The 16,689-nt window shown below is 41.5% G+C and overlaps 1 protein-coding gene across 1 annotated transcript in view; it reads left to right on the top strand.

Moving 5' to 3' along the window:
• KDM3B (lysine demethylase 3B) overlaps positions 1-16,689 on the top strand; it is an 82,242-nt gene that overhangs the window by 28,756 nt on the left and 36,797 nt on the right. The window contains exons 5-10 of the mRNA XM_062189070.1: positions 500-624; positions 3,254-3,328; positions 5,905-6,501; positions 11,944-13,189; positions 14,057-14,258; positions 16,078-16,292. Of these exons, the coding sequence (XP_062045054.1) occupies positions 500-624; positions 3,254-3,328; positions 5,905-6,501; positions 11,944-13,189; positions 14,057-14,258; positions 16,078-16,292 (2,460 nt within the window). The remainder of the gene's footprint in view (positions 1-499; positions 625-3,253; positions 3,329-5,904; positions 6,502-11,943; positions 13,190-14,056; positions 14,259-16,077; positions 16,293-16,689) is intronic.

The following is a 16,689-nucleotide window of genomic DNA, read 5'->3' as shown; positions in this document are numbered from 1 at the left end:
TTGTTTCGACTATTATTAGTACAGGGGCTGCAAAACTCATAAATTGAACTCTTTACCCACTGTTATTGAAAGTCAGGTAGCAGAATATTAATGGTCATATAAAATTTCTGCAGTCACTTAACATAGTAGCACATTTAACTTAGTGGTTTCCCACTTTTTTCATGTACATGTCATGTATCTGAGTGCATTTCCATGTTTTCTGTAGTTTTTGACTTATAGGTTATCTTTCCCTTCCTGTTACCTCCAGAATTGAAAGATTAAGAAGTGGTGGAATCAGGGGCCTCTGAGATTTTAAGGAATCTCCAAATATATGAAGAACTTAGGGAGATCACTCAGAAAAATCATTTATGTTTACTTTTTCTGAGTTTAATAGATCTGGACTTGCTGAGATCTGAAAGCACCAAATGTTTACATCATACAATTGCCCTTCTTCTTTTAGAAACAACTATGAAGTATAGCTTAGCCAAAACTACTCAGTGCTGATTAATCTCTCTTTTAGGTCCCTATAGTGTTCAAGGTCACAGAGTCAAAATATATCAACCAGAGGGGGAAGAGGGGTGGCTCTACGGTGTCGTAAGTCATCAAGACTCCATCACGCGTCTTATGGATGTGTCTGTTACTGAGGTGAGGCTTTGTGTCTATCCATCTACGGTCCATCCATTCCTGACACTGGGGTAGGGAAGGTGAACACTTCATTACACATAAGAAGACTTGAATTCCTTCTCTGGTTCTATTGGTTTATGATAGTATGGCACTGTGTAAGGCTGTTCAACTTTCTCAGTCCCACTGTTCTCATCTGTAAGTTGGAGATAATTATATAAAGTTCCCACTGACCTCACAGCACTACTTTGGGGACTGTCATAATGTATTTAAAAGTTCTCTAGTATCTGTAAAATAATATGCAAATGAAAATTGTTATTAACATTTTATTATATTTTCATAAAGGTTAGTAGTTGGTTCGTCAAAAGTAGAAAGTATTAGTCAACATTTGTTTCTGTAAGGTTTTTGCTGCTGTATCCTAGATGCTAAAACAAATGAATTGTTTCCAAAAATAAACAGAGGGTCCTCTGGTGTTTGGCCTAACACTTAAGATGCTGAAAAGGACACCCATGTCCCACATTGTGTGTCTGGGTTTGTCTCCTGGTTAAAGCTCCTGATTCCAGATTTCTGCTAATTTGGACCCAGATAGGCAGCAGTGATGGCTCAAGTAGTTGGATTCCTGCCATCCATGTAGGAGACCTGGATTGATTTCCTGACTCCCAGTTTCAACTACCTTCCCCGCTGCCCCTGGCTATTCCAGGTATCTGAAGTGTGAACCCATGAACCTCTCTTTTTCTCTCTGTTTCTGCCTCTCACATACAGAAAAAGGAAAAAAAGAAAGAATGTAGCATATAGAGATACATAGAGAATTATTTAAGAAAATAATAGATGAGTATTTTGAGGCAAACAAATAGGCATTTATGATACCCTTCATTTCAGAGTTGCCCTTAGCAGTCACATAAAATATAAGCATAACTGTTTTTTTTTTTTTAATTTTTTTGACAGAGAGAGTGGACAGTGAGAGAGAGACAGAGAGAAAGGTCTTCCTTTTCTGTTGGTTCACCCTCCAATGGCCACTGTGGCCGGTGCACTGCGCTGATCCGAAGCCAGGAACCAAGTGCTTCTCCTGGTCTCTCATGTGGGTGCAGGGCCCAAGGACTTGGGCCATCCTCCACTGCACTCCCAGGTCACAGCAGAGAGCTGGCCTGGAAGAGGGGCAATCGGGACAGAATCCGGTGCCCCGACTGGGACTAGAACCAGGTGTGCCGGTGCCGGCAGAGGATTAGTCTATTGAGCCTTGGCGCCAGCAAGCATAATTTTTTTTTTAATTATCCAATTAAAAATATTAAGATAATCTTCATTTCCAAATTTCAGAAAATATACTTATCTATAGTAGGTGCTAAAACTGTCCATTCCCCTACTAGGGGTGAGGAATGTCTAGAATGTGGGCCTAGAGTATAACTCCATAATTTGGTCTGACCCTGCCAAGGCAACTACAGGCAGGGCTCGAAGTTCAATAAATATAGTAACTGATTTTTAAGTTGATAATTTTGTATGGCCCACGAATGATGTTATAAATATCCAAATGGCCCTTGGCAGATTAAAGGTTCCCCACCCATGTGCCTAGGCAAAAATCACTCCATATTCTTCCAAATAATTTCTATTTGTGAATGTGTTTGTATATATAATGACATTTATATGTTGTGTATTCTAGAAATAGATCTTCCATCTGTTGATTGACTCCCCAAATGGCCACTGGTCACAATAGCTGGATCTGGGCCAGGCCAAAGCCCAGATCCCAGAACTCAATCGAGGTCTCTCACTTGGATGGCAGGATCCTAAGTGTTTTCCCAGATGCCTTATCAGGGAGCTGGGTTGGAAGTGGGACAATGGGGACTTGAACCAGCACTCCAATATAGGACACAGACATTAATCCACTGTGCCATAATGCCTGCCTCTATATTGTGTATTTATGTGATACATAATTATGTCACACTTTAGGAACAAATATCATCATATATAAGGTTATATAATTTATCTTTTTTACTTAATTTTATATAACATGTAAATATAGAGATCTGTCTCATCCTTTTAAAATAGATGTGGACTATTCCACTGAATGGATGTATCGTAACTACTTTAATCTAAAATTGATGAACATTAAATTATTATCAGTATTTTCACTATTACTGTACAAGTAATGCCACACTGAACATTTTTGAACATTTATTGTTTTTTGGAATAAATTCCTAGGTATTTAACTGTTAGGTCAAAGGATATGCATAATGAATTTGGCACCTTGTCAAATCCCTCCCCACCAAAGGTTTTTTTCCCTTTAATAGTAAAGTGATACTTATACTGCTTGCCGGTACTGAAGATTTGGGTTTCATATAGAATGGAGAATTTGAAATTAACATCTAAAAGACACACTACGGCATTGAACTCAATTCTTTCATTCATTAACTTAACAAATAATTGAATACTTACTGTATTCCAGATCTTATTTCAGATGTTATCACTATAGCAATGGTCATTGTAGCAGCGAATGAGGGAGTTGACATGTCTGCTCTCATAAGGCTTTCATTCTAATGGGGAAGTAGAAATGATAGAGATAACCATATGGATTAAGAGAATATATAAATTATGTCTTGGTGGACAGACATTGAATATTTTCCTCCTTTTTCATATTTCCGCTGTCCTGCTGATACTGTAGAGTGGTGAGATCAAGTCAGTAGATCCAAGACTAATCCATGTGATGCTGATGGATAACTCGACGCCTCAAAGTGAGGTATGGTAATAGATGGAATCTTTGAGCAGACTCATGAGCTTGCATTGTCTTGTCATGTAGATTTCTCATGTGTTTTCTGTGGATGCTTTTGGGTTATTTAACTCTGCTCACAGTCTGTCTAGTTATGGGAGATAGTCTCAAGAAGAAGGCCTATTTTGAGTAAACTGTTTTAATAATGTCTGTGTTCCCTAGTTACTTTTAAAATCCTAGGGCTAACTGCTTTATTCTCTTAGGACAGGCATATTTGAAAGATTGTAGACAGTTAACACTGTAATATGCAGTAGTAAATTCATGAATATTCATGACCTACCCAGTTACAAGAATTGAAGAACCAGATGTGGCCTTTTTATCCCCTCATAAGATGGCAGTGAGCTCCAAGGGAGTCTGCCTTTTGTATTCGCAAGTAGAATCAAAGAAAACAGGTGCCTGGTTCATTGCTCAGCACACAGTGGATTGCTCTGAATCATTATAAACCAGGTCTACTCTTGGTTCATTCAGAATGATCATAGCCTAAAAAAAAAAAAAACCATTATAAATCTGTGCCTACTCCAATCAAGGAATCCTGTGTGAATTTCCTTGAGTTGGCCAATTGTCCACATATTCCTCATCATATCTTTGCACTTCTGTAAATATTGCTGACTTGGCCACTCTTGCTAAGTGTACAGTTCTTCCCCATCATTATCCAGTTAATCTTCACTTGATAATGAAGAACAGAGTAGGAAAAGAAGAATCAAGCATGAATTTAATAACACTTTATTCTCTACTATATTACCACAAATAGAATAAATTTCTTGACTGTATCTGCATGGATGAAAACACCTATTACTTTGAATGGTATATTGGGCCCCATTTTTATTACTTTCTTTATTTGTTAATTAAGCACCTACTGCATGCAAGGTACTATTCAACCAGCCAAGTGTAACTAGAGAGTACTGATCTCAGTGTTCTAGGCTGCCTACTCATGTGTGAGTAGCTTGCTATACGTAAGACATACCTATAAGTTGTTGTCTAATGAACAGTAAGAGGTTGCTGTGAGTCAGACTCTGCAGGGGACTGGATGAATTAGAGATGGAATCTGCAACAGAGATTGGCTCTTCCCTTTTTGGCTTTGCCAGGATGTGACTATTTTCTTGGCTGGAAAATTATGATTATTGATAGTTCTGCCAGGCTTTCATTAACCTGTCTTAGAGATCTGTGATCACCTTATCTCCTTTAAGTATGAATATGAATAAGCAAGCAAGCAAGAACAAATTTTGCTGATTGTACTTATGTAGTTCACAACATTAAAAACTATGTAGTGATAGAAGTTGAAGAAAGGATAAAATTTTAAAAGAGGATCAATTGAAAATAGGGCTTAGCAAAAACAGACAAACAAAAAACAGTTCCTGAGCAATAGATTTGACAGTCTTAGATTAATACTACCAGAAATGTGGGAAAATGAAAGTAAATCTTGCGCTTCATTTTAAAGTTGTAGAATAAAATTAAAAGAGAACAGATAGAAATGAAGACAACAAATAAAAATATATGTATGTATATATACTGGCAAGCAGATATATAAAATTTGAAAAATTATCCATTATAACAGGTATAATAATGATTATAATAAACATACAGTTCTGCAGAGAATCTTAAATATTCAAGAGCTATAAAAGTAAATTAATTGATAAATATGAATGGCTAAATAACTATGTGTCACTAGCTTGTTACCACCCAAACACACATTCCTGAACAAAGCCAAAACAAATAACTGCTTCATAGTGAGACACCAGTCTAAAACCTTCTGAGTATAAGTCTTTGCCACGCAGAGATTGCTCTAGAGAAGGTTAGCTGTGTCCCACTCCCCCGTACTCTTTTCATTCTCAAGGAAGGGTTTTATTCAGAGATAAGAATTGTCCCTTGTAATGTGATATTTCTGGAGATTTTCTGGCCCTTCAAATAAGACATGTAAGATTTCATGAGATAGTCTGAGATGATTAGAAGATATAACTGATTTGACTTTTTGGTGACTTGCTTCCACCTACCCCTTCCTTTAATACTTTGAAGTAAGGTCTGGAGATTAATGATTTATAGTCTGTATATAAGCAGTACAAACCTGTCTGTCAGACTTACTTTTCCTTTGGTCACATTCACAAATGCTGGTTTTAGGGACTTCTGGTAAAATGAGATTTCAGTACTTGAAATGCAAGTTTCTGTCAAACAAGGAGATAAATATGTAATAAAACAAATTATTTCATCAAGGAACGTATGAATGCCCAGCCTAGCTCTCGCAGTCTATTTTATAAAAGAAATTCAACAAATTGTTAAAACCCTCAAAAAGGTCCATTTGAGGAAGTAATGCGTTTTATTCAGGAGGTTTACCAAGTGAGTTAACCTCTAATATATGTTATTTTAAATGTGTGTGTGAATTGAGTTGCAGGAAGATTGGAGCTTTTTTGACAAAGGGTGTGTCTTAGAGCTGGCATTGGAACTGGCGTCTGTGCCTGCTTTGCTTCTAGAGATGGGAAAGCTAATGGTTTATGGTTTTCACAAGATGAAAGGTCCCTTGTAATAAATCTTTTTTGAATTTTGTTTTGTAGGGGGGTACGTTAAAAGCAGTAAAATCTTCCAAAGGAAAGAAGAAGAGAGAGAGCATAGAGGGGAAAGATGGCCGGAGGAGAAAAAGTGCTTCGGACTCTGGGTGTGACCCTGCATCAAAGAAATTAAAAGGAGACAGGGGTGAAGTAGACAGTAATGGGAGCGATGGAGGTGAGGCAAGCCGAGGGCCCTGGAAAGGAGGGAATGCCAGTGGAGAGCCAGGGCTGGATCAGAGAGCCAAGCAGCAACCATCTACATTTGTCCCCCAGATTAACCGCAACATTCGCTTTGCCACTTACACCAAAGAAAACGGCAGGACTCTGGTGGTGCAGGATGAGCCTGTAGGTGGGGACACACCTGTACCTTTCACTCCATATTCTACAGCCGCAGGTCAGACACCTTTGGCCCCAGAGGTGGGTCGAACCGAAATCAAAGAGGCAGGAAAAACACTGGAACAAGTTGGCCAGGGAATGGTGGCTTCAGCTGTGGTCACTACCGCCAGCTCCACGCCAACCACAGTGAGGATCTCAGACACTGGCCTTACAGCTGGGACTGGGCCGGAAAAACAGAAAGGCAGCTGGTCGCAGGCCTCAGGAGAGGTGAGTTGCTTCAGGGGCAGATTTGCAAGTTTGGGGTTACTCTTTCACGCTTCTATGTTAACACACTAGAATACATCCCAAATGCCACAGGGAAGCAATATTTGCTAGATGTGCTGAAATTATACTCTGGATAGTCCTTTACTGCTCATTGGGCAAATGCGTATGTTTTAGTAACTTCTTCAGCTCTTAAGAAGTTACCTGAACAATTGGTCTCATCAAAAAATGATTATACAATACAACCCAATGTAATGAGATGTTAAAATAGATCTGGTGGGGGATCTTTTAGCTTGAGTTATCTATTTAGTTCACATAGTGATTGAGCCTCCACCAGTCCTATGAGAGGTAAGATTAATGAATTACAATGTTGGTGATAGTGAACACTTTGATTATGGTTATGTGTACAAGCTGTTGTTATTCTGTTTTCAGTTCATCATTTTCTGTGATATTTTCCCTTGAGGCTAGGTTGCTTTCCATCATGTGGTAGGGCCATAAAGGTTTGTTTTGGAAAATTTTATGGCATCAATCTCAAGTAACCAGTTTACTGTTACCGTCTTGTTCATTTGATTTGCATACATTGTTGCTAAAATGAAACTTTGCTTAAGAGTAATTTAACATCAGTTTGGCTCCCCAGTTGAAACTTGAAACAATATCAAAATCACTTGTAGTCTTACTGACTGATTTTGATCACCAGAGTGTGGTTTATGGGGCTAGCCTTATTTTTTTTCCCCAAAAGGGACTGTTAACTTGAGCTAAAATATAAACTACAAAGATGAAATGTGTAGTGATAATTGAAAAATTATATATAGGAAACTACTGTGTGCCAAATAGTGTATATAATAAAATAAATGAAATCCCTGTTTGAAGGAGCTTACATCCTAAAATGAAACCATTTCAGCTATGAAGATGCCAGATAAAGTATGGCATATGCATTTCATCGGATTTTTCCTCCTCTGCACATGAACATGGTAATCCCTAGTGAATAGGGATGGGGAAGGAAATGGTATGTCCAGGCAGAAGAGGAGAAGGCCTGTAAATGTGAATTTGACAGTGTTTATGGTTTGCTCTCTGTCATTGACCAGTATTTCCAAGAGAACCAAGTGAGGATTTTTATGTGAATTTCCTGTATGTGCATGAGTTATTTAAAATCAACTCCATGTCAAAGACAGTGTGAATGTCAATGAGGCTTACAAAGTAGATCAAATTTTATATGCTTTGAGAAGAGATTCCCCGAAAACTGCTATTATTGAAGTGGCAAAGCTGAGTAGATGAAATGTAGATTCAAAAGTATTTCTTGTGAACAGGTTGGAGAAATTTCTGAGACAGTCATTTTGCTAATGTTTCAACTTGACTCTTCTCCAGGGATATGATTTAAAAGTATAGAAATGAATGCTTCTATTACAATGTCTAATGTACAATAAGGACATAGCCATCAGGAAACTTCTTGTCCTAAAAATTGAGTTCAAATCAATTTGTCATCACTCTCTTATAAGAAAAGGATTTGGAATTTAATCATTTGAAAGAAAATGAAAGGCCATCCAAATTATTTTTCATTCATGTGTGTATTTTTAAAGGGTAACGTTAGTAGTGTAACATGAGCTACTACCCATGCCAGTTCCTTGCAGTCATGCAGGTGTCAAGGCTCCTTGCCAAATCCTGCAACAGCAGAACCTCAGGCCTCTGTCTGTCTGTTCTCGTCTCTCTTTTGGGGAAGGGGTTTAAGTCACTGCTTATTGGTTAGTGGGAAGAAAATGAATTTTAATTTTTTAACTCTAAAGTGTCTGAAGCCATCTCGGTAGCAGATGTCAATTGGAGGCTAGCCATAAATAGGCTGCCTGGTGTTTATACCTCTGCATCATGCTCAAAAGAGAGCATGAATGTTGATTCCTCTTGCATATTTAAAAAATAACTGTAATAAATTAAAACTCTGTTTTAAAAAAATCTTTTGTTTAGCTTGATTAGTTCTTTTTAATTAGAATAAAATACACATAACACTGCTCTTGCCTGTTTTCCTGATATACTATATATATATATATATATATATATATATATATATATTTTTTAAGATTTATTTATTTATTTATTTGAAAGAGTTACAGAGAGGGAGAGGCAGAGAGAAGTCTTCCATCGGCTGGTTCACCTCCAATGGCCAGGGTTGGGCGAGACTGAAGCCAGGAGCCAGGAGCTTTATATGGGTCTACCACATGGATATAGGAGCCCAAAGGCTTGGGCCATCTTGTATTGCTTTCCCAGGTGTGTTAACAGGGAGCTGGTTGAAAAGTGGAGCAGCTGGAACTTCATCTGGTGCCCATATGGAACACTAGCACTGCAGGCAGAGACTTTACTTGCTGTGCCACAGCACCAGCCCCTTTTGGTTGTTGAACTCTTTTATTTAGTAAAGCCATTGAGCCTTTGACTATAATGTAACTTAAAAATGTTATCTCAGAAAATAAATATAAAGTTGAAAAAATAGGGGCCGGCATTGTGGTGTACTGGGTTAAGCTGCCTCCTGCAGTGCTGGCATCCCATATGGGCACCGGTTCAAGACCCGGCTGCTCCACTTCCAATCCAGCTCTCTGCTTTGGCCTGGGAAAGCAGTAGAAAATGGCCCAAGTCCTTGGGCCCCTGCACCTGTGTGGGAGACCTGGAAGAAGCTCCTGGCTCCTGGCTTCAGATTGGCACAGCTCCAGCCATTGCAGCCAATTGAAGAATGAACCAGTGGATGGAAGACCGCTCTCTCTCTGACTGCCTCTCCTTCTCTCTTTGTGTAACTCTGACTTTTAAATTAAATAAATAAATCTTTTTAAAAATGAATACACATAAGATTTCCCATTTTAACAAATTTTTAGGAGATTGATTTATTTGAAAGGCAGAGTTAGAGATGTAGAGAAGGTGAGAGAGAGAAAGAGAGAGAGAGGGAAACATGCGTGCATGAAAGAGAGTGAGTTACCTTCCATCCACTGGTTCACTTCCTAAATGGCCAGGACAGGGCTGGGCCAGGCTAAAGCCAGGAGCCTGGAACTCCATCCAGGGATCCTACATAGGTGGCAGGGGTACAGGCATTTGGGTCATCTTCTGCTGTTTTTCCAGACAGATTAGCAGGGAGCTGGATCACAAGTGGAGTAGCTGGGGGGCCGGTGCCATGGCATAGTAGGTAAAGCTGCTGCCTGCAGTGCTGGGATCCCTTATGGGTGCCGGTTCAAGTCCCAGCTGCTCCACTTCCTATCCAGTCTCTGCTATGGCCTGGGAAAGCAATGGAAGATGGCCCAAGTTCTTGGGCCCCTACACCTACATGGGAAGACCTGGAGGGAAGCTCCTGGCTCCTGGCTTCAGATCGGCACAGCTCTGGCCGTTACGATCAGTTGGGGGAGTGAGCCAACAGATGGAAGACCTATCTCTCTCTCTCTCTCTTTTTTTTTTTTTTTTTTTTTTTGTTGACAGGCAGAGTTAGACAGTGAGAGAGAGAGAAACAGAGAGAAAGGTCTTCCTTTTTCCACTGGTTCACCCCCAAGTGGCCGCCATATCCGGTGTGTTGCGGCCAGCACGCTGCGCCGATCTGAAGCCAGAAGCCAGGTGCTTCCTCCTGGTCTCCCATGCGGGTGCAGGGCCCAAGGACCTGAGCCATCCTCTACTGCCCTCCTGTGCCACAGCAGAGAGCTGGCCTGGAAGAGGAACAACTGGGACTAGAACCTGGGGTGCCGGCACCACAGGCAGAGGATTAGCCTAGTGAGCCGTGGCACCAGCCGGAAGACCTCTCTTTCTGCTTCTCCTTCTCTCTCTGTGTAATTCTGACTTTAAAATAAATAAATGAATCTTAAAAAGAAATGGAATAGCTGGACTCAAACTGATGCTCATATAAGATACTGGCAGTGCAGGCCAACACTTCTCCCACTGCTCCACACCATTGACCCTCACTATTTTAACCATTTTAAAATGTGCAATTCTGGTTAATTTCATGTATACACACTGATCAAATAATCACCACTATCTGGTTCCAGGAATTTTCATCATCCCAGAAGGAAACCCCCATATTCATTAAGCACCGTGGAATAATTTTTATTTCTAATATTTTGAAATTTCTTTTTAGGGATATTATCCTCTACTACTTGAAAGTTAATTTTTATAGTAATCTGATTGACAAATCAAGTGTTAGGATCTGAATTTTATTTAATTAACAAGTATTAAGTAAGAGCTCTATATATCTATGGGTGTCTATCTGTGTATATGTATTGGGGTCTATAATATATGTGAAAGTGTCCTTTATCCACATAATCATTCACATGTAAAAGTTAATGTTTTATTTTTTAAAAAATTGATTGATTGATTTGAAAGGCAGAGTTACAGGGAGGTAGAGGCAGAGAGAGCAGAAAGGTCTTCCATGCATTCATTCACTCCCCAGATGGCCACAACAGTCGCAGCTGTGCCAATCTGAAGCCAGAGGCCAGGAGCTTCTTCCGGGTCTCCTATGCAGCTGCTGGGGCCCAAGCACTTGGACCATAGACTACTGCTTTCCCAGGCCATAGCAGAGAGCTGAATCAGAAGTAGAGCAGCAGGGACTTGAACTGGCACTCATTTGGGATGCCAGCACTGCAGGCAGCAGCTTTACCTGCTACACCACAGCACCAGCCCCAAAATTTAACATTTTCAAGGTAAAAGGGAAGGAAGGTGTTTTATCATTTCATTATCCAGTTATACTGTATTTTTATTTGGCAGATATTGACAGTCTATACATTTCACCTCCAGAGTCTTGTTAACTCCTAGTTACAATAAAAGATCTCAATAAATAGTATGTTTTCCTTTGACTTAGTGTTGTTAAATATAATATTAATCAAGATGCAACTTTTAGGTTAACTTGAACCCATAAATGGATGGCTTCATTCCATAAGGAACCATCTTGTGGAATTCCAAATTAATTAAGAGAATATATTAATATGCTTATCATGGGACTAAAGTCACTTTTTATAAGATGGGCAGTTTTTAGTAGCTTAAATATTTACTAATAGCTTTTAAGGTCATTGAAATAGATTGCTCTTTCCAACTGTCTCTAGGTGTATTTTAGATTAAAAATTGTTCATGTTCAGGAACCCTTTCCCACAGTTCCCTAGTGGAGACTCTCTACTTTGTGATACTATGGATACCAAGAAGCTGCCGCCACAACCTAAAACTGTGCCAGCCAACTGGGTAACAGCCAAGGGAGTGGCAGGATGAATGACATCTTGCTATTTCTGGCTCCCCTTGCTAAAGATGCCCTCTCTGTGGTCTTTGGCAGATTTCTTCCCCATTGCTGGTAAAATCCAGTTCCAAGAGCAGATCTGTGGAAATGTGACAGAGAAAAGTTAATCATCTGACGAGAAATGTTGATCCAGCAATAGCTAGGTCAAACAAAGAGATCTTTAGGTCATCTTGAGTAACCAGCATCACTAACTCAAGCTGTCTTCCTTTCAGAATTCAAGAAATTCTATTCTGGCCTCTTCTGGATTTGGAGCATCCCTCCCAAGTTCTTCACAACCTTTGACTTTTGGAAGTGGAAGGAGTCAATCCAATGGAGTTCTAGCCACAGAGAACAAACCTTTGGGCTTTTCTTTTGGCTGTAGCCCTGCACCAGAGTCTCAGAAAGATTCTGATCTCTCCAAAAACTTGTTTTTTCAATGCATGTCCCAAACTTTACCCACCAGTAACTACTTCACTACGGTTTCAGAGAGTTTGGCTGATGATTCCTCTAGTCGGGACTCATTCAAACAAAGCCTTGAGAGCCTGAGCTCAGGCCTGTGTAAGGGCAGATCCGCTCTTGGAGCAGATACTAAGCCAGGCTCTAAGGCCGGTAGCTCTGTGGACCGGAAAGTGCCTGCAGAGTCCATGCCTACCCTCACTCCAGCCTTCCCAAGGAGCCTCCTAAATAACCGTACCCCAGAGAGTCATGAAAATCTATTTTTACAGCCCCCCAAACTGTCCCGAGAAGAGCCTTCTAACCCTTTCCTGGCATTTGTGGAGAAAGTCGAACATAGCCCTTTCAGCAGCTTTGCATCTCAGGCATCAGGTAGCTCTTCCTCTGCTACCACTGTCACCTCCAAGGCAGCACCCAGCTGGTCCGAGTCTCACTCTGCAGATTCGGCGTCTTTAGCAAAGAAGAAAACCCTCTTCATTACAACTGACTCCTCCAAGCTGGTGTCTGGTGTTCTCGGCTCAGCTCTTACCAGTGGGGGCCCAACCCTCTCTGCCATGGGCAATGGCCGCTCCAGCTCTCCCACCAGCAGCCTCTCCCAGCCCATTGAGATGCCTACTCTCTCCTCCAGCCCCACAGAGGAGAGGCCAACTGTGGCTCCTGGGCAGCAGGACAATCCCCTCCTCAAAACCTTTAGTAACGTCTTTGGCAGGCACTCAGGCGGCTTTCTGTCCTCCCCGGCAGATTTTTCACAGGAGAACAAAGCTCCTTTTGAAGCTGTGAAAAGGTTCTCACTGGATGAGCGAAGCTTGGCTTGCAGACAGGACTCGGACTCCAGCACCAACAGTGACCTGTCAGATTTGAGCGATTCTGAGGAGCAGCTGCAGGCCAAGACTGGCCTGAAGGGGATTCCGGAGCACCTGATGGGGAAACTGGGCCCCAACGGGGAACGCAGTGCTGAGCTATTGCTGGGCAAAGGCAAAGGAAAGCAGGCCCCCAAGGGCCGGCCTCGGACCGCCCCCCTGAAAGGTGATCCTGCTGGGGCTGTACATGGGCTTTGCATGGCATTAGCTTCCAATGCCTGTTGTGCTCTTGTGCAAAAGAGGCCGTCGCTTTGGTGGAAAGTTCTATAATCTCGTGGAATTACAGAGCCAAAAGGGCCCAGCAGAGAGGCCCCTCATCAGACCTGGTTTAGGGCAGGATTGCATCTAAATCAGCACTCTAGGAGGGATACCTGTCCCATATAATGATAATCCCACAGAAGAGGACTCTTGATCTTTGTCATTGTGTTACTTTTGGTCAGGAACTATTTCCTTGTGTTTATCTTAGCCCTTTTTTCTTCGCCTTGGCCCATCGTTTTTAACTTACTTCGGAGGCATTATTGACAACCGGTCTCCATTTCCACATAGCAGCTTTTTGTAGAACTGATGAAGCAAAGAGAATCCCCCTCAGATTGCTCCCTTGTGAAACACACATAAGGATTTTGACACCTCTCCCATCAACTTTCTCTGATGTGAGATTATAGTCCAAAAGTGTGCAAGAGAAAATCTGGAGGTAAAATTAGCTGTTTTCATTAGGAATCTGTATCCCATGGGAGCTAAAGATTAATTAACAGAATAGCCAGATCCTGAGAGACTAAGGTCTTCTGTCCCCTTGGCTTTTTAATACTTACAGTCAGAGTTGTTTTGTGCAGTGGGCCACTTCCCACAAATTCTTCATGTACTGTAGTTCCCAGTTAAGGGCTCCTTGTTCCCTTTCTGGGTCCCTACTGAGTACATGCCCAAGCAGTGCAGTAAAGAGTAGCTTAGATCAGGGCAAATGTCTTTCCCTAAGAGGACAGCTCATTGGGCTCTATTTTTCCTCTCATGACATCCTCTTCTCCATCCCTTGCCACAGTTGGCCAGTCAGTGCTGAAAGATGTGAGCAAAGTGAAGAAGCTGAAGCAGTCTGGAGAACCCTTCCTGCAGGATGGGTCATGCATCAACGTGGCGCCTCACCTGCACAAGTGTCGCGAGTGTCGCCTGGAGCGGTATCGGAAGTTTAAGGAACAGGAGCAAGATGATTCTACTGTAGCCTGCCGCTTTTTTCACTTCCGGAGGTACCCAGACTCCTATCTTTGCCTCCATTCCCAATTTTTGTTAGTGACACATATCTTCGATTCTTCTCTGAATTTTTAAATATCTCACCGTCTTCCTCCTCACTTTCCTTTACCTATTTGCTTCAAGTCTTTGCCAAAACTCTATAGTTTAGTAGTTTGGATTTTGAAGTGACATGTGGCTTTGTCCTTGGAGAATGGAAGTTAAGCAGTCTTAGTTGCAGCTGTAGTTCAGAGTAGCAGATCAAAGGGAGTACAAGGGTCAGTTGCAGTAAAGTACAGTAGAGTGATGAAAGCCTGCTGTAGAAGTTCTCTGACTCCTCCCTACTCAGTGGAGTAGGAATTGAGGGCTTGTGGAGCGATAAATATTGGAGGTTTGAAAAGACAGAAGGTATGAAACAGGTATCTAGGAGAGGGAGTGCACCAGGAAACCATACTGACTGTCAGGCAATATTATGGGATTGCCTGAGGTAGGTGGATGTCAGTGTATAAAGTGTGAGGCATTAATGTCTTTATTTCTGGTCACATTCAGTGCCATAGGGGCAGGTGTAAAACAGGTGGATAAAAAAAACTAATAACTTTGGTAACAGCTTCTTAAAGAATTGAAACCTACTGAGTGTTAACAAGCTTTTCTATTAGCAAAGAACAGAGTTGGTCCTCTGTGTGCATTAAGTCTCCATACATATGGGTTCTGCATTCACAGATTCAACCATGGATTGAGAACAGATTTAAGCCAACAACATTGATAAATGAACATGCAGAGACTTTTTTCTTGTCATTATTCCTTAAACAATATAGTATTAAAAACTATTTCCACAGCATTTACAGTGTATTAGATACTGTAAGTAATCTGGAAATAATTTAAAATACACAGGAGGGGCTGGCGCCGCGGCTCACTAGGCTAATCCTCCACCTTGCGGCGCCGGCACACCGGGTTCTAGTCCCGGTCGGGGCTCCGGTTCTGTCCCAGCTGCCCCTCTTCCGGGCCAGCTCTATGCTGTGGCCAGGGAGTGCAGTGGAGGATGGCTCAAGTGCTTGGGCCCTGCACCCCATGGGAGACCAGGATAGGCACCTGGCTCCTGCCATCGGATCGGTGCAGTGCGCCGGCCGCAGCGCGCCAGCTGCGGCGGCCATTGGAGGGTGAACCAACGGCAAAGGAAGACCTTTCTCTGTCTCTCTCTCTCTCTCACTTTCCACTCTGCCTGTCAAAAAAAAAAAAATACACAGGAGGGTGTATTCGTTAAATGCAAACTATACAATTTTACCTAAGGGATTTGAGCATCTACGAATTTATCTCAAGTATCTCACATATATTTTATATCACATGCTGAGGAGAGCTAGAACCAGTCCCCAAGGGATGACTGTACTGTGTTGGTTAAATATCGTGAAAATTCTTAGCTTGATTACTATTAAGTATCATTTCAGGTTCTAGTATTTTACATGCATGTTAGTTTGCATTGCTTGTGCAGTTGGCCCTTGGTATCCGCAGCTAATGCATCTACAGATTCAGCCAACTATAGGTCAGAAGTATTTCAGAAAAAAAATAGAGCTGTGATGAACATGCAGAGATTTTTTTCTTGTCATTGTGCCCCAAACAATACAGTGTAACAACTGTTTACGTAGCATAGACATTGTATTAGGAATTAGAAGCAATCTGGAGATGAGTTAAAGCATGTAGGAAGATGTATACAGGTTCTATGCACATACTGTACCCTTTTATACAAGGGATTGAGCATCCCAGAAGTTGAAGGGAATGCCCTGGAATCAGTCCCCTGGGATACCAAAGGATTACTGTGTTTCACTGTCTGCTTTCCTGTCTCAGGTTGATCTTCACTCGAAAGGGGGTACTTCGTGTGGAGGGATTTCTAAGCCCTCAGCAAAGTGATCCTGATGCCATGAACCTGTGGATTCCCTCTTCCTCCCTAGCAGAAGGGATAGACCTAGAGACCTCAAAATACATCCTGGCCAATGTTGGGGACCAGTTCTGCCAGCTTGTAATGTCTGAGAAGGAGGCTATGATGATGGTGGAACCACACCGTAAGGACCCTCTTGCTTGTCTTCCAGGCACTCCCACTTCAAAACTTTGATTTTCTTTCACCTAAAGGAGGATTGGGAGAAGTGGCAGGTGGCATTTTTTGTGGATGAATGAAAGCTTCAAGACTTCTCTTTGTACCAACCTGTAGCAGAGGCTTTAACTGTATCCAGCAGACCTCATTCAGTCTAAGACAGTTGGGTGTGGTTTGGCCTAAATATTTTCAGTTTGCTTTGAACCACTTTCAATAAACAGTACCCTATGATTTGTGAATAAATGAAATTCTACTGTGTGCTGTGTTTCACAGGAGAACCCACATTATTCAGACATTGATCATATTTCCATGTCTATAAGCTATTACTCCCTTTTCCAAACCAAGAGAAATTATACCACGAAATTACA

This window comes from Lepus europaeus, chromosome 4 (assembly GCF_033115175.1).
Source record: "Lepus europaeus isolate LE1 chromosome 4, mLepTim1.pri, whole genome shotgun sequence".
NCBI lineage: Eukaryota > Metazoa > Chordata > Mammalia > Lagomorpha > Leporidae > Lepus > Lepus europaeus.
This window is presented reverse-complemented; position numbering and strand designations above follow the sequence as displayed.